Genomic DNA, 24251 nt, shown 5'->3' with positions numbered 1-24251 from the left:
CAACTGCAGCTCAGTGTACGACAAACATGGTCATTTTTGAAAGCATGTTATCACTAACTTTCAAAAAATCTAATTACAGGAACTTAAATGAAACTGTCAGGATTACCCAACTATTCATCCATCTTTATGGCTGTGTTTTTTAGGGAAGAACTGAGTCACATCACCTTCCTATGTCCTTCCGTCTGGTACCTTTATTTTATTCAGTCCTACACAGTAAAGAAACAAGTAGAGGCAGGGGGGTAGGGGAGAGAAACAAGCAAGGAATCAGTTCAAAAAAAAATCTTTAAAATTAAACAGTGGCTTCTATATGCATCATGCTCCCAGTTCTATAAAAAGAAAATAAAGTAAAAATTTGTTTCTACAGACTTTCTTGTTTTCACACACTCCCCAATCTTCATTTCTCCAACTATCCATCTGAAGTGTGTTTCTACTATTCATTCTCCAGACTATTCCACCTCTTCATCCTGCCTTTCTCCTGGAGTCTTTGGTTAAGAAGCTCAGATGGGTTCCTACATCCAGATATAATAGTCCATACTTTCTTTCTGATAGAGGTTTGTAAAATGCTTATTACCTAATGATCCATGAATTACCCAGTGAGAATAACATAGACACAAATGTTTGAATCTTGTCTCTCGAAACATTTAGGGTTATTTTTAAATCTCTGTAAACCACTGCTTTTGAAATAGTTTGTAAATTATCCATAGGTCCACCTAGTTTGTTCCTGAAACAAAATAATGTTTTCTTGTTAATCATAAAATAGATATTTACATGTGACCCATTATTTCAATTCAATTGAATTAATAATTATTGTAGACCAACACTACATCAAGTACTCTTCAATTCTGAGAACAATAAATGAACAAGACATAGCCCCAATGTTAAATAACTCAATTCAGTCAGTGGGAAGACAATGACAAATATAAAAAATTACAACATAACCTTGGTGAATAATAGAATCAAAGTATGTATATGGTACAAGAAAAATGCCTTGGGGGCTAGCAGGGGCTGGAACCTCCTTCAAAAGCTCACCTGCCTAAAATACACATATTTTCCAAAAATGCGCTATGGTGCATGCAATGTTGACAATGAGAGCTATTCATTTGGAATAGATTATTTCCAAAAATTCCACATATAGTGTTAGTATTACTTGGAAAAGCATAATTCCTTAGCAGATACTATATTATCTTAACAGATTCCTGTGAACTACAAAAAAATATGTGATACCAACATGTACATATTTTGGTGAAAGGAAAATTTAAAAGTTCATTAGACACAGTCCATCAAGAATTAGGTCAGGCGGAAATATATCCAGAAGGATGTAAATGTGGACCAGTATAATGAGGACATGAACTAAAAGGGATCAGGACTTATCCAGACTAGATTTATTAAAAACAGGGTTATTACTCACTATTCCTTCTAAAACTAGGTCACTAATTAATAAGTCTATTAAACACATTTCTCCCACTTTGTATTTTCATAACATGGTCTTTGGAGACAAGTCAAGGAAACAATTTGCTTATATAAGAGGTAGCTCATATTTCTCCTGCCCTTCCCATGCAAGATCGCTTTAGATTGTGGTTACCATGTTTATGCCTTCTCTGTTGTCTTTAGACAGGTCAGCAATTCCTGCCCTCATTACAGGACAGCTGATGCTAGTTAACTCTCCCTCCCAATCTTTCTTTAATCAACTCCATCAGTTTTCTTTCCTTTTCTATCTTAAAAAATGAGGAAAATATGAAAATTTCTAAGAGTTTAAAAGAATAAAGTTCAAAAGAGGCCAAGTAATAACTCAGTATCATTTAACCATCAATAAAATTTGGGGCAACAATTAAACTAAATTTGTCTCTAGTTCTCCTGCACCCTCACTACACAAAGGCAAGTAAAGTGATTTTTATTTCCACACTGTTCTCACATTGTATCTTGAATGTAACTACATCTCAACCTACAATGTTTCCTACTAACTTACCCCAAAAATGTAGGGAGATTCTTGAAAGAGTACTTTATTAATAATGAAAATGACACACTTTATAGATGAGAAAAGAAAGAACTTACATGCATTGAGACTTACAAATGTTTATTTCTAATCAGCTAGTATTAAGATGAACATTTCAAGAAAACACTTCAGTAACATGAACTTATATGATCCATGCTTTAGGTAAAATGTCACTATAAATAAAATGAAAAAGAAAAACTCTTCATTGTCCAAACTGTGTCTAAACATATTGAGGGGGTGGAGGAGAAGCCAAGATGAGGAATCATTTAATCTAGGTTGCAGCTGTAATTGTATGGCTGAGGAGAGTAGTTTAACATATCTTATTAACTCTAGTATTAATAAAAGACATGAGTCAAGGAAATTTCCAGGCAGATTCATTGCAACATCAAATACTTTCTGGTATCTCTCTACCTTCCTACCTTCTCACTTCCAGCCTGGATCTTTTGTAAAATATAACACAATTGATTTGAGAACTTTGGCCTTCACAATATTTTTCTGCATTCATTACAAACTTGGGAATAGAATCCACGATTCTTACCACTGGATTGTAAATGAGGAAGGCTGGCTCCACCCATTCCTACTGGGAATTGTTAGAAATGTCTTAGAAAAAAAATTGACCCATATTTTTCTTGGCTAAAACATCTCAATTTAATAAAAATCTTATTCTCCAAAATCTGCTGTTCCCTTATGGTACAAAGATACACTCTTCTCATTTCAAAATGAAAATTCAATTGATGGCCTGATGTTTGTCAAAGTATCCAATACTGAAAACCTGGACATGACACAAAGATACCAGCTGCAGGCAAGGAAGAATGCTAAGTGAAATAAATCAGGAGGAGAAAAATAAATACCTGATGTATCAAATATGTGAAAAATAAAGCAACTAAACTCAGAGTCATTTAAAGCAAGCTGGAAAACTAAAGCTTGGTAGCTGACTACAGAACTGAAACACCAAGGGGGGAGAGCAGAAAAGGGGAGAACAAAGAATAAAGGAAACACAACAGACTGTGGTGGAGAACTACAGGTCAGTTGGTAGGGGTTGCTCTACAGAGAATTCCTTGATAGGGGTATCCAAATAATACAACTAAAAATTAATTTAAAAAATACCAGTTGCCTACAATTCATCAAATGGAAGGCAAACTTACAAAATGAGCATGTAGATGAATAACTAGTATTACAAAGAGTCTGCCTGTTTAAACCTGGATGCCCATTTATCCCTGCATCTCTTGACCCAGGGCTCCACTTGAGTGGTATCCAATGGAAAGAACATGACAGACACTCTTGTCCTTCTTAATATCCCTTATCTCGCTTCAGATCCACCTGTGTTCCCTGAATCAAAAATTCATTTAGGTTAAGACATCCAAAGAATGGATTCTGGTGACCCTAATCAGTGACAGACTGAATAAATGAGCTCAGTGGCATCCAGCAGGTTGATAAAACCCTTTGTGGCAAGGTCAGGTGTTCAGAGATGTTTCGAGGCATCTTCACCATGCAATGGAATTAGAAACACAGATTTCTCAGTTTCTATAGATGTCAGCTTGTCCCTTCTTATTAGATATGAGCCACGAATGAAGGGGTTATCAGAGGAAAGGAAGTTTAGAGAAAATGGGCAGAGGCTGCAATCAGGAACAGAGGTGTTATACTGATCCTTCATCAACCACTTCTACAAGCATCCATGAATTGCTGTGGTTTATTCTCTTTTAAAAGCCAGGTGCAGATATCTGGCCTACATGGGACCCATCTATGAAGAAGAAACTTTATGAGGGCAGCAATGAAACCAAATATCGAAGTCAATTGTAATCCCATCCACTAAACTCAGTTCTCGTAATGGTTTCTTTGCAGATGGATTTCTCATTTCTTCCCTCTTGCTCTCTTGTTTTTTATTGTAACCTAAGTCTTGTTATGTATCCTAAGGAACAAAGGAAAAAAATTACAGAAACTTTCCTAAAATGCAGGCTGGCGAAAGAAAATGGAAAGAGAATGAAATACAAGATGAACTTGATAGACACAAGAGATAAACTTTAATGACATTTGGGTAACTCAAAGCACACAGAAATGTGTCTATAACAGATGTAAATGGAAGGATATGTAGAAATATATGAGGATTTATGACTACAGAAATATTTCTCATAGAATCTTCCTACGAAAAATATTTTATAGCATTAGATCACAGGTGATATTTATGACAAGAGACAAAATATTACAAATCTCAGGTATTTCTAGGCCAGAATATACAGTGCTTAGCTATAAATCTTCACCATTTGATGTGGTGATCTTGAGTAATTTCTTTATCTCTCTAAGGCTTTCTTTCCTCATTTATAAGAGGTAAATAAGAAACACTCAACATAAAATCATTATAAGAATTAACTAAGGTAATGTATGTGGTAGGTACTAACTGTAAAGAACTCAACAAGTGTTGATCATCACCAGAACACACGTCATTATAGACAGAATTTATGTGCTCATACTGGTGACACAACTCTAAGGCAAACCATTAAGATCCCAATTAGAGGCTTACATTTGATGTTCTCTAACAAAAGCTGCAAACTCAGGATCATTGGCATATAGTTCCAAAATTCTCATTCTTTCTTGAATTTCCTTTAAAGAAAAAGAAAGTCACACATTGCATTAGAAAAACCTCAACAGCCTTATAAAAGAAGTTCTAATCTTTATAAGAAATTGTGGCTTTCTGGACTATGCAGGATAGAGTTATAAGAAGAAATGCCTTTTCAGAGAAATGGGAGATGTGGATACCACATGAACTGATCTGAGAGGAGGAGGAAGAGAACATTTGCTAATATTGGAAAATGAGCCAACCCCTGAGCGGAGATTAAGGTACAGTTCAGAATGGTGTACCCTCTGCACACCACATAAACTGAGAGATATTCGGAGATCAAACTAATTATGAAATAATTTTCATCCTTTTTTGAAGCCCACATATACACACACCCACACACAAACCCCCCCCCACACACACACACACACACACCCAGCAGTACAGAGCAGCAACAGGAAAGAAAGTTTTCTACCTCTCCGGAAAGCTCACTGTTCTCATACATTCGTCTGATCTCTTCCCTGCTCAGACCACTAATCATCTCTCCACCTGCAGGGCAGCAGAAAGGATGCAGAGGATAAGGGCCCTCATACTGCTTGAGTCTGGCCATGTGACTTCCGTACACAGTGTTGTACTTCACAGCATTTTCCACGGAGGACAGGCTATCAGGCTGCCTGCTGAACCACAAAAAGGAGAGTGTGGTTGATTTGGATTCTCTTTCAGATATTCAGCTACTTGAAAGACTACCTAGAGCAAGTTTTCTGCTGAGGAAGAAAAAGAGGACCTATATAGGGGCAGTAACTATAAAAAAATATTCACCTGATTCTCAAACAATATTTTTCAGGTGTAATCATTATTATCTGTGCAACAGTACCTGGCACTCGATAAACGATGGGGAAATACATCTGCCAATAGACAGTAATTCATAAAACATATTCCCATCATTCCCAGAGGATACAAACCAAAAATTAGTGTGCAACCACACAGGGAATCTGACATAAACATAAACATATGGAGGACTGGATCTCCATCTAATTCAAGTCTACAAACACTTACTGAGGGCTGATTGTGTGTCTAAACTGTTTCAGTTGCTGATGGTGCAAAGAATTTGCTAGAACCCATCCTGAATGAGACTACAGTCTAATGCAAAGTCAGGCAGAATAAAAAGTATAAGAATGGTGACAGAAATGTGTCCTGGGTAATCTAGGAAGGGCTCCTTCTTAGCTAAGCCAGAGAATAAGGGAAGGTAAGCTAACCATGAATCAGGAGCTCTTATAGACTCTAGAAGCACAGAAACAAAGTACAATCAGGGATTATGATTACATAACCCAAAAGGTGCTTGGATCCCTAGTCTAACGAGTAGGGCAGGTTCAACTTTCCCTATTAAAGAAATTATGCTTAAACTAAGCAGCTACCCAGATTTCTTTTTACTTCTTCATACCTTTATTCAAATTTTTTTCATTTCTTTTACTCAAAATAATTGCTTTTGATAGTTAACTGGCTACCAATTCATTCCCAAATCCAATTTGAGAATTCTACTTGAAAATTTTATGACATTTCCTACTCTTTCTAATTCCCTCTTTCTTTTATTTATAATCCAAAAGTTTGTTTTACTTTTATTAAGTTGACCTGTTTGTTTTCTCTTTGTAGCACATATAAGTGAAATCAAATGGTATTTGTCTTTCTTTGTCTGTCTTATTTCACTAAGCATAATACCCTCTAGGTCCATCCATATTGAAACAAGTGGCAAGATTTCATCTTTTTACAGCTAAATAGTATTCCACTGTGTATATATACCACATCTTCTTTATCCATTCCTCAATCAATGGATACTTAGGTTGTTTCCAGGAGAACCAGATTTCATTTCTTGTCAGTCTTACCCAGATTTAAAATCTGGCTTACTACCATGAAATGAGCCAAAGGGGCACGAAGTAAGAGGTCCTCATACAAGAGCCTCACTTCCTCTCCATCACCCTTCCAACTTCTCTCTCACCATAAAACAGGAATCCTGGCCATATTCAATGATACCATTCCTTCAGTGTGTCCTGAAATTCACACATGCCTTCCTGAATTTGTATACACTCATTTAGTGAGGTAGAAAGCCCCTCCACCAGCTGCTATCTCCTCTTAAACTAAGCTTGATAAATCAGCCTGTCAGCCAAGTATAACCAAAGTCACATGGGTGTAGAAGGAGAAAATGCTAAAGAGAAGCAGGGAAAGCATAAGCAATTTGCATCTAGTCTGCCAAACATCTGCCTAACTAAAATATAAAAAATATCATTAAAACTCCTTTTTCCAGATTTTAAAACTTTATTTTCATTTATAAAAGCTTTATGTCACAATAACTAAAGTGATTTGAACAATAAAAAAATGGCACTCTCATTAAACTGCTTCTTACACTTTGGACCACCACTGTCGTCCCACCCATAGGGAGAGGTAGATGCAGCCTTCATTGTCAGTAATTCTTGACTCTCCAATATGAAGAGGGGAAGCACAGTCCCTTAAAATTGCTCCAAGTTCTTTCCATTTTACAAAGTTAAACAGGTAAAAGAAGTAAAGTAAGAAGGCATTGCTTTTGGAGTGTGCAGTGCATAGTGGCAACACACGCCTCAATACAATTGGCCTGCTTGCTTCTCTTGTTCAGTTGTTCCTTTGGAAAACAGCTGAATTTCCTGTTGCCTTTCTGTCTTCTCCAGTGTTGTCTTATTTCTCAATTTCAGGCATACAGGTTTGTCAGGAATGCTTGCAGAAAAAGCAGAGCAAGGCACACTAACTAGCAGAGTCCAATCTGTGCCGTGGCCACCGCTCAATTCATTAAAATTTCTAAGACTCTCTCCAGGCAAAACAAATTCATTCCCTCCTCTAGGCCCCTTAGTATCTTATTAATCTTGCTTATTTTTTCCAAGTTGACATCCCTTGAGGACAGGGACCATCTTTTATTCAACTATACAACTCTGTTCCCTCTACCCATACCCTTGCCCAATATTTGGCATATGGTATACACCAAATGAATGAGTAAAAAGAACATTTTATTCTATCAGAAAGCAATTTTCCTTATTTACCTGAAGCGCCTTTCTCTTTCTCTCATAATATACTGAGTTTGAAGAGTCTTGACAATGAAGAAGATGACTGCAGACAAGATGAGGATCAATCCAGCCACAGAAGCCACCGTAATGCCTATCACTAGGGGCTCGGACACAAACTCCTCACAGTGTTCACCTCGGTACCACCAGTTCTCACCTACCCGGCATCTGTAACAAGAAGTGACCAAATCCAAAAATGGAATCACTCTGCTGAAAGTAACAATTAACAGCAGAACCTTCAGTGGGACTGGGAAAGGTAAGAAATAGATATCAACCACATGCAGCTTCAGTAAAGAGGTAAATATACAGGTTAAATGATCACATTTAAAGTGATGCTTAAGCACTGTTACAATAGCTAAGCTTTGGAAACAACTCAAATGCCCAAAAATAGATGACTGGATCAAGAAGATGTGGTCCATATACACCATGGAATATTACTCAGCATTCAAAAAAGATAAACACATGCAATTTGCAGCAACATGGATGGCGCTGGAAGGGATCATGCTCGGCGAAATAAGCCAGAAAGAAAAAGAAAAATACCGGATGGTCTCACTCATAGCAGGAATCTAGAAAACTTAAATAAGGGACCAGGAAAATGAGTAACTCTTGTAACTCTTGTAAAGTGAAAATCAAAATCAACAAAAAACTATGAACCAGAGACACTCTATAGGGGGTGGGGGGCAGGGAGGGGAGGGATTGGGGTCAAAATAAGGGGGTTGCAATTGTATGGGGAATATAAAAATAAAATTTATTTAAAAAAAAGAAAAAAAGAGAAAAGAAAAATAAAGTGATGCTTAATGCCTGGCACAGTCCTCAATGACTAATTGTAAAATAAAAGAATGAATAAGCTTACAGAAAGTATTTCTATTTAACTTCATTATTTACGAATAATGAAAAAGAGGCCCAGGAAGGAAAGTGACTGACATGAGGTCTGGGCCCAAACTCCTCACATACCTTTACTACATTGCAGAGATCTGCCAAACCCCAAGAGCACAGGCTTATGTATAAATGCCTTCAGTCCCCAGAGTAGAAAGGAAATCACTGACTTTCAAAATAATAGTAATTTCTCTGGAAATTGAGAGACTGTCTTCCCCCTTAACTTTCAAGCTAAATTTTATACTTTTTCATTTAGAAGAATTTGGATCATTTTCATGTTTCCTCTGGTTTGGGATGTATGCCAATAGTTTCCTATTTTGACATTTGCAAATTGCTTATGCTTCCCCTGCTTTTCTTCAGCATTTTCTCCTTCTATACCCATGTGACTGGTTATATGTGGCTGACAGGCTGATTTATCAAGCTTTGTTTAAGAGGAGACAGCAGGGAAGGATACTCTACTCCTCTGGCTACTATCTATTCACTGATTCTACCTTTAAAAAAAATGTACATAACACATATTTGTTACATATAATGCAACTGCTATATTTTTGAATAGTCAGTAGGCCCAAATGTAGCCCAACACCATTAAGAACATAATCCAAGTAGAACAATAAAACTCCTTTGTTTTCACTGTCAGGTATAAAGTGTTGGATCTTATTCTTAATTAAGCCTATTATGAGCACCAAAGTCTATGACCACTAAGAACCATAACACAAAGATCTCCACCTGCTCAAAGGACTCTCAGTAGGACACAATTAAGCACTGTTTTTCTTACAACTCCCTAAGAGCATAAAATAAAATAACCAATTGATTGATTGGTCTATTAAATGGCCCAGTCTTCACATGAGACCCACAAATGGTTTCAGACTTTCAATATTTTGATGACAATTTTTCCATTTCACTCTGATACAAAAGTGATACACACTCAGTGGAAATATTTTGAATTTGGATTTCGAACTAAAGCAGTCTTTTCTTTAATTTCAGTACAGTATTCAATAAATCACATGAGATAGTCAACATGTTATTATAAAATAGGCTTCATTTGGATGATGTTGCCCAGCTGTAGGCTCATGTTAAGTGTTCTGAGCAGGTTAAGACATTTAGTATGTCACATATGTTAAATATCTATATTTGACTTAACAATATTTTCAATTTAAGATAGATTTATTAGGATGATATTGTAAGTTGAGGAAGAGCTATATTTTCAGATATAACTTCTATAAAATATAATCTATGATTTTCCTAAAATCATATGTGTGGACCCCTTTTTTCCACTGGAAGTATCTATAATCTTGTGAAGCCAAAATTCTTAACTACAACATACCTACAAAAGGCCCCATGTCCAGGCATAATATCACACTTCCCATCATTCAAGCAGAAATCATGCTGTAGGTCACAGAGACTCTGACAGGGCAGTTCTTCCACACTCAGGTATCCAGGGTGGCATCTGCACTCTGCTTCTCCACTCCAGGGGTTGACCAAACACTCAGAAAATTCATTGCATGCTTGAAATTTGCAAGGGTTGGCTTGATTACCTAAATATCAAACAAACTGGAGTGTGAGGCAAAGAAAGGCAAAATACAGAAATTGGGATTCCTTCATGGACCGGCACTTCTGGAACCGTAAAATACACCATCACCACCTGTACCACCCAAAAAAAAAAAAAATCTGACTCATTCTTGATTGATGAGTTTCTATCAGATTTCTTTGAAACTGAAATCCAAGGCATAAAACCCAATGACCTGGGTAAGACTCTGCATGTCCTACCTAGATAGCATGTATAAACTTTAAAATCCATGTCATGCAATTAGAGAACCAAATGAAACACAGTTTTCATATACCATTCATGTCCACCAACTCTGTCCTGCTGCAGTCCACCTCTACCCTGCACACATGATGCTACACGCCTTGACCCATGCTGAGAACAAGAGGTAGGGAGACAGAGCGCAGAGCCCAGGGAGGGAGGAGAGTATCCATTAAGAGCTGACTAAGAACATTCAAGATTTGTGAAAGTTAATGTCAGAAAAACAAGAGTCCTACACACTCTCCGGTCATTCCCAACAATATTGGACTTTAGTAACTACACTTCCCATCAAAGGAATGAGAGGAAAATGACAATTTTTTAAAGTTAATTAGAACAAAAACACATCAAAAGTTATACAGGACACTGAAATATGGGCCCTACATCCTCCTTCACTGTATGTCCTTCACTGGTCAGTGCCAATCTGTGAATGGCAAATGGGCAAATGGTGACTAGGGCTTACTTCCAAAGAGTTTGAAAGTAAACAGTACTGGAAAAAATATGAAGATAGACATTTTTACCTTACCTCCTCAAAAACACTGTCCTCTGATTTGTGGATTGGGGAAATAGAACAAACTTTGAGAATCCAACATGTTTCTTTGCATCCAAATGCAAAGACAAACAGTAGTTCATGTCATTCATTCTCAGTATTTTTAAGCACCTTCTATGTATGACATGGTGTTAGTTTTTGGCTAGAAAATGGTTAATAAAAGAGATATAATCTCAGTTCTTAGGGACACCTCAACTAAGAAAAATATGCCTTAAGCAACTATGTGCATAATTTAGTACATTATGAATTTATAAGTTCAATAGCAAGAACAAATATGATGTTGCAAAAAGAGAATAAAAGGAGAGACCAATCTAGATTAGCGGTAAGTCAGTGAATGTCTTAAATAACAGATATTTTAACTGAGGCATCAAAACTGAGCAGAAATCAGCCAAAAAGACACAGTTTCCAGCAAATGGGACATTACACACAAAGACTTTAAGGTAAGAAAAGTATTTTGAGCCCGAGGTACTAAAGAAAGAGCATTTGAGGGCCTCTCCTGGTGGCACAGCGGTTGAGTGTTGGGTTGCGAGGCTGCGCGCAGCCTCTGCAGCGCCAGTTCGATCTCCGGCCACCGGCGAGGGTCCCACAAAAAAAAAAAAAAAAAGAAAGAAAGAGCATTTGACTAAAACATTGTGAAAAAAAGAAGTTAATTTCATTGGATGACATTGGGGAAGATAAGGGACAAGCTTTGTGGCTTGTGAACCAGGCAGCCATTGAAGTATTTCAAAGAGGGAAGTGAGAAAATTTGACTGATGTTTTAGAAAGTGCCAGTAGAAATAGACAGAAGCACATAGGTTTCAGATATATTTAGAATTTAGACTCAGTATGTTTGGTGAGTGGCTGAAAACTAAGGTATCATAATGAATTGCAGGGTTAAGTAGATGAATGGATTCAGCTTCCATATATCAAATGGAGATGTTAAAAGAAGGAGTATTTTTTTAAATTAATGAATTTATTTTTAAGTGAGGTAATATTGGGGTACCCCCAGTAGGTATTACCACCACAGCACACCCACCACTCACTCACCCATATTCTCCCACCAAAGAGCATTGTGCTTCCTTCCCTCTTTGTTCTTACTCCTCCTCTACCCACTGGAGTCTCCATTCTGTAGTCAGCTATTAAGGGTTAGATTTTCAACTTGTCTTTATCTGACTATTAATTTACTTACTTTTTATTCCACATATGAGTGACACCATCTGGTATTTGTCTTTCTCCAAGAAGGAGAAAACTTAAAGGTAGGGAGATATGGAAAACAAGAGCTTCCTCTTAGACATCTTATATTTAATATACATAGAATATATTCAAGTTGAGATTTTCAAGTATGTAGTTGTTTATTGAATGTACAGCTCAGATGATGTCTGATATACATAGAAAATATATTGGTAGGGCCTCCCCGGTGGCGCAGCGGTTGAGCGCCGGGTTGTGAACCTGCCTGCAGCCTCTGCGGCGCCGGTTCGATCCCCGGCTGCTCCCCGGCCACCAGAGGAGGGTCCCACATGGCGCGCAGACCTCTCCTGCCGCCCGCTGCTCCCCTCAGCAGTGTACTTCGGTCCTTCTGCCTGTACCCAGTGCTTGTATAAATAAATAAATAAATCTTTAAAAAAAAAAAGAAAAAATATATTGGTATTTATATAACTTAAAATAATGGGAATAGATAAAACAAATTAGGAAAGTAATATAGAAGGGAAAAGAGTTCACATCTATTGGTTCTGGCAACACAGATGTGGCAGGAACAGATCTAATGAATTAGTAAAAGAGAGATCCACATAGAAGAGTAGGTAGGAAGGGGACTAGGAGGTAAACAAGATTACATATGTGGACAACCCTTTTGAACAGAGAATGACATTGATGTCCTTTGAAGATATATTTTACTTATTATCAAGATGTAGAAAACTTGCCTGACATAGTACTCTTTTCCCCACACATTTTGTATTCATATATTCACCTTGACTCACTGAAGAAGAAAACACACGAACAGTGAATTCAGTGAAACTGGATTCCACAAAGAAGTCACCATAATACTCAATATAATTACCTGATTCTACATCAAGGGAGTATTTATCAATAGCCAAGTTCATGGTTTGATAGGCTGTGGTGCAAAAGTCTTCCAGAATCATATATACAGCATTGTTGACATTAGGAGGTATAGAGTTGGCAAACTTCATTCGACTGTTCACCACAATACTGCCGTTTCTGAAGTTCAGGATTTCTAAATTCTGGAACCCTGTGAGATTTGACTGGAGATAGGGAACCAGCTGCAATACATGAAATGTGAGCAGTTTATTGACAAATTTTACATGCTGTTAAATTAAAAAAAAAACCCTCCTCAAACAAGATTGAGTTCCTCCCCTATTTTCCCAAATTGGACACTATATTATTCAAACTGCTCATCAAAAGTATAAATTGCAAATTATTTGAGAGTCATAAGATTCTTATAGTGATATTTATGAATCCCATTGAACTCACAGTTTTAGATACCCAAAGTGTTTACCATCTATTTCACCAAAAAATCACAACAGCAAAGGCATCTAGTTACTTACAAAATATCGGCTCACAGTAAAATGTGAGAAGAAATCTTAAACTTGCTTCAGTCCCCAAATTCATAGAATACTATCTTTAGTATCTAAGTTATCACATCATCCTCATTCCACCTTTGTGTTTTCCATTTCTTATATCTGTGTGGTTACTGTTTTCCTAACAAATCTATACCATGACACTATTTAGAGATAAGATAGAGAATGAAAGTTCATTTGTAGATAAGATAAGGAATACAAATTCATGTAGACCATGCTTTCCTTGGTTCAAATCTTATATGTTTGGGGCAAATAGAGGTGCTTCATACACAATTGTTCACTAACACTCAAATTTACTTCTTGTGCTTACCAATTCTAAGAATCTTTGCTCCAGGACTTTATATCCCAAGGAGTTTTTGTTAAATAGATCTTCTGAAAACACCATGTTAGTCACTCGAAGGCTGAAGAAAACTACCAAAGTTCCTGGGGCCTGGGTATAGCTTGAGTCACCTACTTTTGTAGGCTGAGTCATAATAGTCATCTCTGAGGAGTGAACATTTGTAGACATATCCACATAACTACCAACCTTGCCATTTTCCTCATGGATTATCTCTGACTGATAATAATCTGTGCCAGCCTGGTCTAGTTCTAATGAAATATCCTGTACGCCCATAATTACTTCATCTTCTTGCAGAACAGAGCCTGTGGTTGGGGGCAATTTGGTAGACTGTGTAGCTTTCAAACTGAGATCGTCAATATTCTGTAGTGTTCCTGCCAATGTATCTCTGGACAATTTCCCTGGGGAAGAAGTTCGTGCCCAAACTACATCGGATTCTGGCAATGTGGTCCACAGAGGTCTCATATCTGGCTTCTCTATTGAAGCCTTGCTATGAAACCATTCACGGCTGAATGGCTCTGTAGTTTCCTGTAGAAAAGCTTCTTCTTGATGTGATTTATCAGAAGCAGCAGAAATTGCTATAGATGGCTGTAGAAAAGGTGCTCTGGTAACTGAATAATAATAATCATTGTCCGGTATCTCTGGTAGATGCTTGGAGAGAATTAGAGATGCAGACTGTGCTGTGGTCTCTGCAACAAGTTCTTTTTCTGTGGTGTTTGTGGAACTGTTAAAATGCCCATACTTTGAATGCTCAGTACTTTGGCCCATGGAATCTATTTTGTCATCTATAAGAAGTTTCTCATCTACATCTTCAGGTGGCAAAAGTGAATCCTCATCTTCAAGCCATGACTTGGACAGTGGTTTAGTGCTCTTCTCTAATGAAGTCTTGCTCCATGGCCAAGTAATCAGATCCACCTTATGGCCAGACCCTGAACCTAAACCACTGTCAAATATGAACTCTTTTTCCACAGATGTGTCTGGCATCAAACTACTCATTTCTAATTGATTTTTTATTTTGGAAGCTAGAGAGTCCAAGCCAAAAGTTGTAGTTATTTCTTTAGTAATAAGATCTAATGTGACAGAGGAGGCCAGATACGGTGGGGATGTCAAAAACACATCAGAGTCTTCAATGGGTGGTACTGTTTCTTTTGGCACAAGATGAGTTAATGGATTTAAAGGCAATGGATCGATAGAAAGAAAATCTTCTGACACTTCCACTTTAGTTAATCCTAAAAATAAAATTTTCCATCAATTAATCTACAGAGTTCCCAAAATTTATTCCTAGTTATCCTAATAAAGCCATCTAATTGCTTCTCCCCATAGAGTCAAGAGACAATTGTTGACTTTGTTGACTTTTACTTTGCTATATCCAGTCAACAGCAAGTAGGTCTGATCTTGTTTCTGTGATGTGGCACATCATTAATGAATATACTTCCTCTCTCTGAGTATCTTGGCTATTAAAATAATTCATCTTTAAACAAACACTTGATTTTTTTAATCCACAAAAATAAAGAACTACTGTTAGTCACATTAAGAACAAAGACTGAATCTAGTAGACACTTAGAGTGAAAATTGCCTAGGAAATTTTGTCTTTGAATTACCATTTCTTTGTTATGTGTATTTATTATTTATACCTTTGTTCATTTTTCTCTTTCACATATATACTCCATCCCTAAGTCACATTGATTTTTTTTCCTACACAGCTACATCTTGATCAATACTTGACCTTCACAATTAACCTATTAAAAACTACCAGAGTAATCTTTGTTTATACTCCAATATACAAGTAACTAAAGCAGTTCTTTAGTAGTAATTTACCTGAATTATATATTCTTCAGTAGGACCTTCAAAATATTTATAAATTATCTCCACCCCACCTACCAAGTTCATTTCTTATTATTTGCCTAACTGGACCCTCCATTCCAACTAACTAAATTTGAGTGTTCACTTTCTCACACAACTTTCCCAATGCATTTCATCCTAATGCATGCTACCATGCTTTTTGACTAATACTGCTTTTTTACTCTCTTCAAAACTCTTGCCATTTGATACAAGAGTAAAGACATAAAAAAAATGATTGGAATTTCTTACCATTTTCTAATGAGTAAGATCCAGAAGTCCTTTCCTCAGAAGGCACAGGCAAGCCAGTGTGAGGCTCTGCTGGGGTGACAGAATGAAGAGTCAAACTGCTCGCCTCTAAAATCTCTGGAGATGAACTGAGGCCTAGCTTTGAGGGAAAGGTTAATTTGGGTATAGACACTAAATCATCCACAGGGCTTTCTAACCCAAGTTTCCTGTCAGTGGTTAAAGGAGGACCAGAACTGAAATCAAGTGGTGAAATACTGCTGATGTTGGATTCATCTGCTGAGGGCCATTCAGTATTATCCTAGGGAGAAGGGGGGGAAAGGTTAAGTCATATCATAGATAAAAGAAATAAATTAAAATGATTTCAAACACCACCTATTCATCTATTTTCCAGATTTTCTAGGGATAATGAAGCAATGTAATCTTGGGGGAGAGGAACATGGGCTCTAGACTCAAACAGATCCATAATCAAATCCCATATTAAAAAATCTTTTGTTATTCTCTGCTTACTTCAATATCCTTATTTTCACTCCCTTAACCCTAAACATGCTGCCATTTAAGTGATCTATTACTATTAATATCCTGGCTAAACCATGTTTTGTAGTGCAATACACTTTAAAATAAAAAAAGAAATTTTAAATAATTTCTGTCAAAAATTACATAATTTGTAATGAATTACAAATGAAGAGTAAAGAGTGAGAATCAATTAAATCATCAACAATAACATGAATCCAAAAAGGTCTCTCTGGTTAAATTTAATTAGAAATAAAGAGCAGGGGTCTCCCTGGTGGCCTTCGGGTTAAGTCTAAGGGCTCTCACCATGACAGCATGAGTTCAATCCCCGGCCAGAGAGCTAACCCAGATGGGGCAGCAGACCTCTCCTGTCTCACCCACTGTTCCCTTTAGCAGTGTATTTCAGTAGATCTGCCTGTTCTGCTCCCACTCTGTCTCTGGTGAATCCTCTCACTTCCCACACCTCTGGCCTACACCCCAGATCTTCTATATAAATATAAAAAAAAAACTTTTAAAAAATGAAAAGAAATAAAGAGTGTAGAAGGGAAAGAAGGAGGTGATGAAATGTAGATGATTTCTGGCTATGTGACTTTGCTCAAAAAAAAAAGGAATAGAAGACGTATTTAGAGGTTAGATTCACTTCTGCTAATGCCAGTTCAATGGTTTGCTAGTGCTAATAAAGCATAATACTGTGCAGCAAGGGATTTTCCAAATCAGGATGCCAAAAGCTGTCAAGTTCAATATCTCAACATTCCTACCTCTAACATAATCTGTAATAACTGTACAATTGAGGCTACTACAAGGAGGTTGGGGTGGGGACAAAGGGTAAAGGACCCCCATGATGAAGAACTGTGGGTGCTTTGGTGGTGGGTGTGGTGTGGTGACATACATCTGTGGAAGAGTGACCCTTTTCCCCTAAATAATGTACAGTGTTGTAAACAAATGTTACCTCAACAAAAATATATATAATAATAAATAAAACAAATTCTAAAAATCAAATTTGTTTTAAAAAATACTCACTTCTACAAAAGAACAAATTCTTTCTAACGGTGTGCCAGAGGAGGAAGGGGTTGGGGAAAGGAGGAGAAGAAAGTAAAGAAGCAATACAAAGTCCTTCTAATTAATAATTTTGTTCATGTCTCTTCATTACCCATTAGCATTCCAATGACTCCTCAAATAGTTAATTTCCTACAGCTATCACTAATCAAAAATAAAGGACTTGGCTTAAACACAAATGAAACTACAGAACAAGTCAGCCCGGCTAGTCAGTGCTTGCCATCAATAAAGGGGCAGCCTCTTTCAGCCAACCTCCAGCCACTTTCTACAACAAAGGAATGTGAAATTAATGATACCAGATCTTCCTGTTCTTTACAATAAAAAAGTTGGAGATCTTTATATTCATGCCAAAATCTACTAATCTATAAATTTGGCCCCAAAGTACATGCCATAGCTCTATCTAACTAACTGGTTTCTGGTTTGCAAACACTGACTGTATAGAAACTCCTGTCTTTACAAATCATTCTAAAATATCATCTCAGATCTTCTTCTAGGGTTATAGAAGTCTGAAGTTGAATGGGGTTAGAAGAAACTAGTGATGCCATGTTCTTATGAATCACCATTCCCTCCCAGTGCACCCTCCACAGACTTCAACGATAGCATCATCTAATTTGTGCAAAAGTCTGTGTACTACTACCAGACTGGAAATTTCTTGTAGACAAGTCCACACCTTATTTGTCTTAGTTTCCCCAGCACTTGGCACATGAAAAACACAAAATAAATATTTGTGAATGAATAAATAAATGCCAAATGAATGTAATCTCTGATGTCAAACTCCCTCTAACCTTTTTTCTTCAATATGAAAATTGGTGATTATTTCTATGATTACACATTTCAATCTGAGTTACTATATAATTGAGTAAAAGAAATTGTTGCATATATTAATGCTTAAGTAAAATTCAAGTATTTTAATTTCATTAACAGGAATTTATTTTGTCATATGAGACAGAAAAGAAGTGCTGCAAGTTTAGAAGGACTGGAGAATAAGGAAGGGAGTTCCCCCAGCTGTGTCTATGTGATAATAAAAGAATAATGTATTCATTGTGGACAGGTAAGTCTGTCGTGGAGTTGTGATTGTAGTGGTAGTTGTCATTGTTACTGTTTTTTTAACTGTACTTGAGGAAGTCACTTTCTTTTCTAGTGAATGCCTTCCTACAGGTGAAGTGGCAAGTGAAAGTTTGGAGGGAGTAGGGAGTACCCTGGAAGTTAGATGGTAGGAATGAAGAGTAAAATTCAATATGGTATTAATCAAAAGAAAACTGGAAGGGGTGGAAGCAAGGGTAGAGGTAACAACGGGCAGTGTAATTGCACTAAAACTTTGGTGGTGGATAAGCAAAGCTTATATACATACAAAGGAATGAAATTGTGCCCCCCAAACTATATAGTTTGCAAATGAATGGTAAATCAATAAAATTTGATTTAAATTTTTTAAAAAGTTCTTTCTATGCTATTTCTGTACAAATGAGAAGGTTTTCAGCTCAGGTTAAAAGGAGCCTGCATGATATTTGACAGCCAGCCATATTTTCAGTCTTCCTTCTCCCCTTTCCATATATACATGATCCTATATGCTTAGGACTCTAAACTTGCTCTTCAATACAATCCCAGGGAACAAAAACCTATATTATGTACCCATGTTCATCAATTTATAGTCTTGGCTATAAAAACCATTGCTTGGTCACTTTTAGAAAACAACACAGTGGGGACTTATAGTTAATTATCATCAAACAAGTACAGACCATAAATATGTTTTTTACCATGTGTGGAGTTTGCTAACACCAAATGTGTGGACTTCATTTAATCACTGCAGAAGGTTTAAATTTTTTAAATGAATTTTTGGAACCCATGAGTTGACAACTATGAATAATGTTCCAGGGATGATGTAAGAGAATATTTGAAATCAGAAATATTCTGATTTCATGATGCCAAAGTAAGCAGGTAAGGGTACAAAAAAAGCAAATGTTGAGTGCCTGGTTCAAGGCATAAAACATACAAACCAGAATAGATGGTGGAGTTGTCTGAAGACTCGAGCTTCGGGTGTTCCAAACTCGCTCTTCAGTTTGAGGAAGTAAAGCTCCTTTCACTAAATAAAGAACAATATTAAAGAACATTTTTTAGCTGAAACACTATTGTACTTGAGGTTCAAGTACAACTGAAAACTAAATCCTCCTTCTCTACAGTTTAGATGTTAGCAAAACAGATTGAGGAGACTTGCTTAGAAAACACAGATATTTTACTTAGATTAGCACAATGTGTCTGAATTATAAGATTTCAGCATAAATATTTGTCCCATTATCACATCTAGGACATTCCTATATTATTTCTTTTCCTATAACAAGTCAGAATTACTCTTCCCAAGGTTTCTATGAAGCCATTATTTGTAAATTAACTTTTTGCATTTTAAATTAAAAAATTGAACTGACATTTCAACTCATTTGGTTGATATTAAGTTTGGAGAAAATTATACAAAGTGATTTCCTTTTTGGCAGAAGTGCCTTTGAAAAATTGGTTAGGGTACCAAAAAATTTATCACTATAGCAATATTAAAGAACAATGAGATAATAGATTGCATAATTTAATTCAACAAATAATTGCTGTATCTTTGCTAGTTACTACAGACTTTGCCAAAATTATGGCTATAGCATTAATAAAGGCAAACTTCTATGGAAATATTCCCTATGCCAGAGAGACAAACACAAACATAAACTATGAAGGAATATAATGTATGAGAACACAGACAGGGAAGAAATTGATTTTACCTGGAAGGGGGAGGGAATTAATAAAAGGAAGGAGGGTAATCTGCTATATGCTCCAAAAGTAGAAGGAAGATCTCTCTCTATTGATCTGTTCAATGGCCTAACAAAGAAGGATCAATCAGAAACCAAAAATCCTATTTTGGTTTACTTTTTTTTTTTTTTTTTTCAAAAACTCTTTCCAAAAATGTATACAATTACCTTGCAGAAAAACAAGTGAAAATGATAGAAGAGAACTCAGGAAAGTAAATCAATAAGGTACAAGAAAGTTCAAAAAACATATTCATAAGCTCAGAAATAAAATTAACAAGGCAAAGTTAGAAACTGAAGCTTCAAATCAGAAAATCACATAGACTCCAAATTGAAAAGAAATAAGTAAAACTTTCATTATTTTCAGATGACATGGTAATACACAAAAACCCATAAAGACTCCACTAAAAAGCTCTTAGAAACAATAAATCATTACAATGAAGAAACAATAAATCATTACAATCATTACATTACAGGTTACATACTCAATACATAAAAATCAGTGCAATCCTATACAAAACAACAAACTAAAAAAGAAAGAAGTCGAGGAAATAATCCCATTTACAATTGCAACAAAAAGAACTTTCTGTACTTGGCTCCTATTTTTTCTAAATTACTTACAAATTCCATACTGTTCTCCATTTTCCCCACTCTTTTTGTCTTTTGGTCTATATATATGTCAAAGCCCCTGATTAACCTATCCAAAATAGCTGCATGACTAAAGTTCCATTCATGTCACGATGACTCGCGTGTCAAGCAGTCTAGAGAACACTCAGCAGAGAACACTCAGCAACACATATACTTAGGGAAATCAGTGTTCATACTGGAAAAGAACTAAAACTAAACAAGCATTTCATGATGGGTATCAAACTCACCATCGATAAGTTGAAGGGAATCAGGATCCAGATGCAAGGAAGAGTTCCCCATCAAAAAATTCTGGTGCAGCATCTCGGCAATATAATCTCTGAAGTTACTAATTGTATAAACAACAGTGGGCTTATCATCCAATTCCACAAGACCATGGTTTTCCACCTTGTTGGAGTGAAGGCTAATTAGGTCCCAGGTGGTATTGCTGATGGCTTCACCATTGAAGGTAACTGTGTAATGAACATCTATGCCACTATGGAGGAAAAGAGGACATATTAGGCACTGCCAAGGAATCACAAAAAAAGGAGCTTTGAACCCATGGAGGACAACATTAGACAAGAGGAAGAGTCTCCAAAAGCATGGATTTCATCACCATTCTTGTAGACTTCGGGCCACTTTTTGCCATTCCCCCCACATCCCCCAGAAAACAGAGGTTCACAGAGCTAAGAAATTGGAGAGTTCTAGGAATACCACAGAGCAATTTTGCAGAATACTCAAGCATCTTCTTCACCTACATTTTTACCCTATCTTTTTACCATCAAAACCAACAGCTTCTCTCTACTATTAACCTGCTTCCTACTTCTCCACTGATATTAAAAAAAAAGGAAAAGAACTTGTAATTCCACCCAACAATGGGTGGTCTTCTCTTTATTTTGTTTATTGTTGTTGTTGGATGAATTTTGTGCTCCACAACAGGCAGTGATGTAGTGAAGTTTAATTACTGTGAACTAAAACAAAGGTATTATTGTGGACATAAAATATAAAAACCTTGAGAATAAAGCAAACTGATGATTTGTGATTTTTTTAAAATATCATAATAGGATATTTTCTAATAGGACAGTTATCTAAGTCTTTTAGGAGACATACTTTTGTTTGGTAGCCCAGACAATTTACAGACCTATAAAATTTAATAGCAAATTGTAAAAACATACTAAGAAGTGATTTTTTTGTCTGGTAGTAATAACTCCAAATTTACAAATTTACTACATTTTAGGGCATTAACCAATTCTGTGTCAAATTGAGCAGTCCTTTTCCAATCAACTACATAAATTTCTGTTTTTCAAATGCTCTACAAACTAATTCATTTTTTTTTACAGATTCCCTCATCAATGAGTTGACTAAACCTTGACAACCACTAACAAATAACTTTATCTGGAAATGGGATTTTTTTGCTGTCTACTTTTCTATGAGCAAACAAAGAGAAGATTTCTTAGAATAAAGAACAGAGTGAAAATAAAAGAAGTAGAAGTTGATGTGTCATTTTGGAGAAATAATATCAAAATATAAAACTTTAAAACAAACAGGAATACTTTTAGATGTTAATTCAGATGTTTCCAACAACTAGAAGCTAACAATTTGTAAGTGTTTACCATGTGATAGATATCACATGAACATTTATTATCTTCGGATTATGGTTAAGATATAGAACTTAAAGCAGGGCCTCCCTAGTGGTGCAGCTGGGTAAGCACAGCCCTGTGAAGCTTTCCGCAGCCTCTGCAGCATGGGTTCGATTCCCAACCAGCCAGGGAGAGTCCCACATGACGAGGCAGACCTCTCCTGTCACAGCCCCTGCTCCCCTCGGCAGTGTATTTCGGTCATTCTGCCTGTTCTGCTGCTCACTCTGTCTGTGGTGAATCCTCTCACCCTCCCTCACCTCTGGTCTTTATCCCAGCTATTGTATAAATTTTTTAAAAATCTTAAAAAAAAAAAAAAAAAAAGAACTTTAAAACAGTTACAAAACCTAAAATTTCATAACATGTAAGTAAGAAATAAAGATTCAAACACAGGGGCCTCCCCAGTGGCGCAGCAGTTGAGCGCTGGGTTGCAAAGCTGCCCGCAGCCTCTGCAGCACCAGTTCGATCCCCAGCTGCTCCCCGGCCACCGGAGGAGGGTCCCACATGGCGCGCAGACCTCTCCTGCTGCCCGCTGCTCCCCTCTGCAGTGTACTTCGGTCCTTCTGCCTGCTCTGCTCCCTGCTCTGGCTCTGGTGAATTCTCTCACCCTCCTGCACTTCTGACTGTGCCCAGTGCTTGTATAAATAAATAAATAAATCTTTTTTTAAAAAAAAGTGTTTAAAAAAAAAAAAAGATTCAAACACAGATCTGTCTGACTTCAGCACCTGCATTCTGAACTACTCTGGCACAATCTTGGCAGCTTTAATTCAACTAATTACCAGGAGAAATATGGGGACAGCTTTGCTCTAGTCTGATCTCCAGCCTGTCTATGCAACATGCCATTAGAGGCAGATCTAAGCTACAGCAACATCCCTCCAGAAGAAAGAATACTACCTTCCTAGAGATGAATCACTCACGACAGACATGAGAGGTAAACAATTTGCCATCTTCAGGATTCTGTAAGAGCAAAATGACTCCCAAATCAAAGCATAAAAAAATTAAGCACTTCCTGCTCTAAACTTACTTATGTATTTTTGTATGTTCTTGATTATAGCTTTTTCTGTTTTGCAAAAAGATCTCATTTACAATAACTGCCCTTCAGCCTCTTTTTGAACTTCTGTTCCAATGTTCAGCTTGGTCACCTGGCACTGAGAGAGATCCACTGCCTACTAAATAAACAAGAATTTATTGTCTGAATATGAAAACTACCACCCAGTGAAGATACTCAGTTATCTAACGAAAAAGTGTCAACATACAGAGAATGGTATCATGAAGTCAAGAAAAAGGAATTAAACAATTAATTATCGGAAGGCTTCTGATCAGTGTATTGTGACTTCCTTATAAGAAATTCTTAGCTTGGAGACGACTACAAAAGCATGACTTAATGATAATGGCCACTGAGATCACCTAACTGGCAAAGGGAACTCCTGACTTTTAACTCCCTAAAGACTTTTCTGTGGGGAAAGAATGCAAAGCAAGTTGATGCAATAATCAGATCTATTTCTCACTTAAAATGGATCAATTGACATCCTAGAGAATGTGTTGCATTTTGTGATTCAATAAGCATGAACCCTCTATGAAACCACCCTTTCCTGGAAGAACTCACAGCTCTGGACCTGTCCTGGGTCTGCATCCTTCAGATCACACCTTGGACTACAGGAGACACCATGAAGGTGACAGCTCTCACCTGCCAAGTAGCAGGTTTCTTTGATGTTCCTGACTCTCAATAATTTCATTCAGGTTTTGATAGTCTAGGATCTAATAAGGTAGTCTAGGGCTCTACATCTGA

At 36.8% G+C, this 24251-nt stretch overlaps 1 protein-coding gene across 1 annotated transcript in view; it reads right to left on the bottom strand.

The window, feature by feature from the left end:
• Positions 1-4435: 4435 nt before the first annotated feature.
• IMPG2 (interphotoreceptor matrix proteoglycan 2) overlaps positions 4436-24251 on the bottom strand; it is a 32467-nt gene continuing 12651 nt past the window's right edge. Inside the window, exons 7-15 of the mRNA XM_054701112.1 lie at positions 21077-21321; positions 19416-19501; positions 15859-16153; positions 13741-14996; positions 12893-13112; positions 9831-10041; positions 7610-7798; positions 5023-5224; positions 4436-4591 (exon numbers count right to left, since the gene is read on the bottom strand). Coding sequence (XP_054557087.1) covers positions 4508-4591; positions 5023-5224; positions 7610-7798; positions 9831-10041; positions 12893-13112; positions 13741-14996; positions 15859-16153; positions 19416-19501; positions 21077-21321 — 2788 coding nt within the window. The 3' untranslated portion in view covers positions 4436-4507. The remainder of the gene's footprint in view (positions 4592-5022; positions 5225-7609; positions 7799-9830; positions 10042-12892; positions 13113-13740; positions 14997-15858; positions 16154-19415; positions 19502-21076; positions 21322-24251) is intronic.

The sequence above is a fragment of the Talpa occidentalis genome, unplaced genomic scaffold (genome assembly GCF_014898055.3).
Source record: "Talpa occidentalis isolate TD23 unplaced genomic scaffold, MPIMG_talOcc4v2.1 talOcc4.4, whole genome shotgun sequence".
NCBI classification, from domain to species: domain Eukaryota; kingdom Metazoa; phylum Chordata; class Mammalia; order Eulipotyphla; family Talpidae; genus Talpa; species Talpa occidentalis.
Note: the sequence above shows the minus strand (reverse complement) of the source record. Positions and strands in the feature narration are given on the sequence as shown.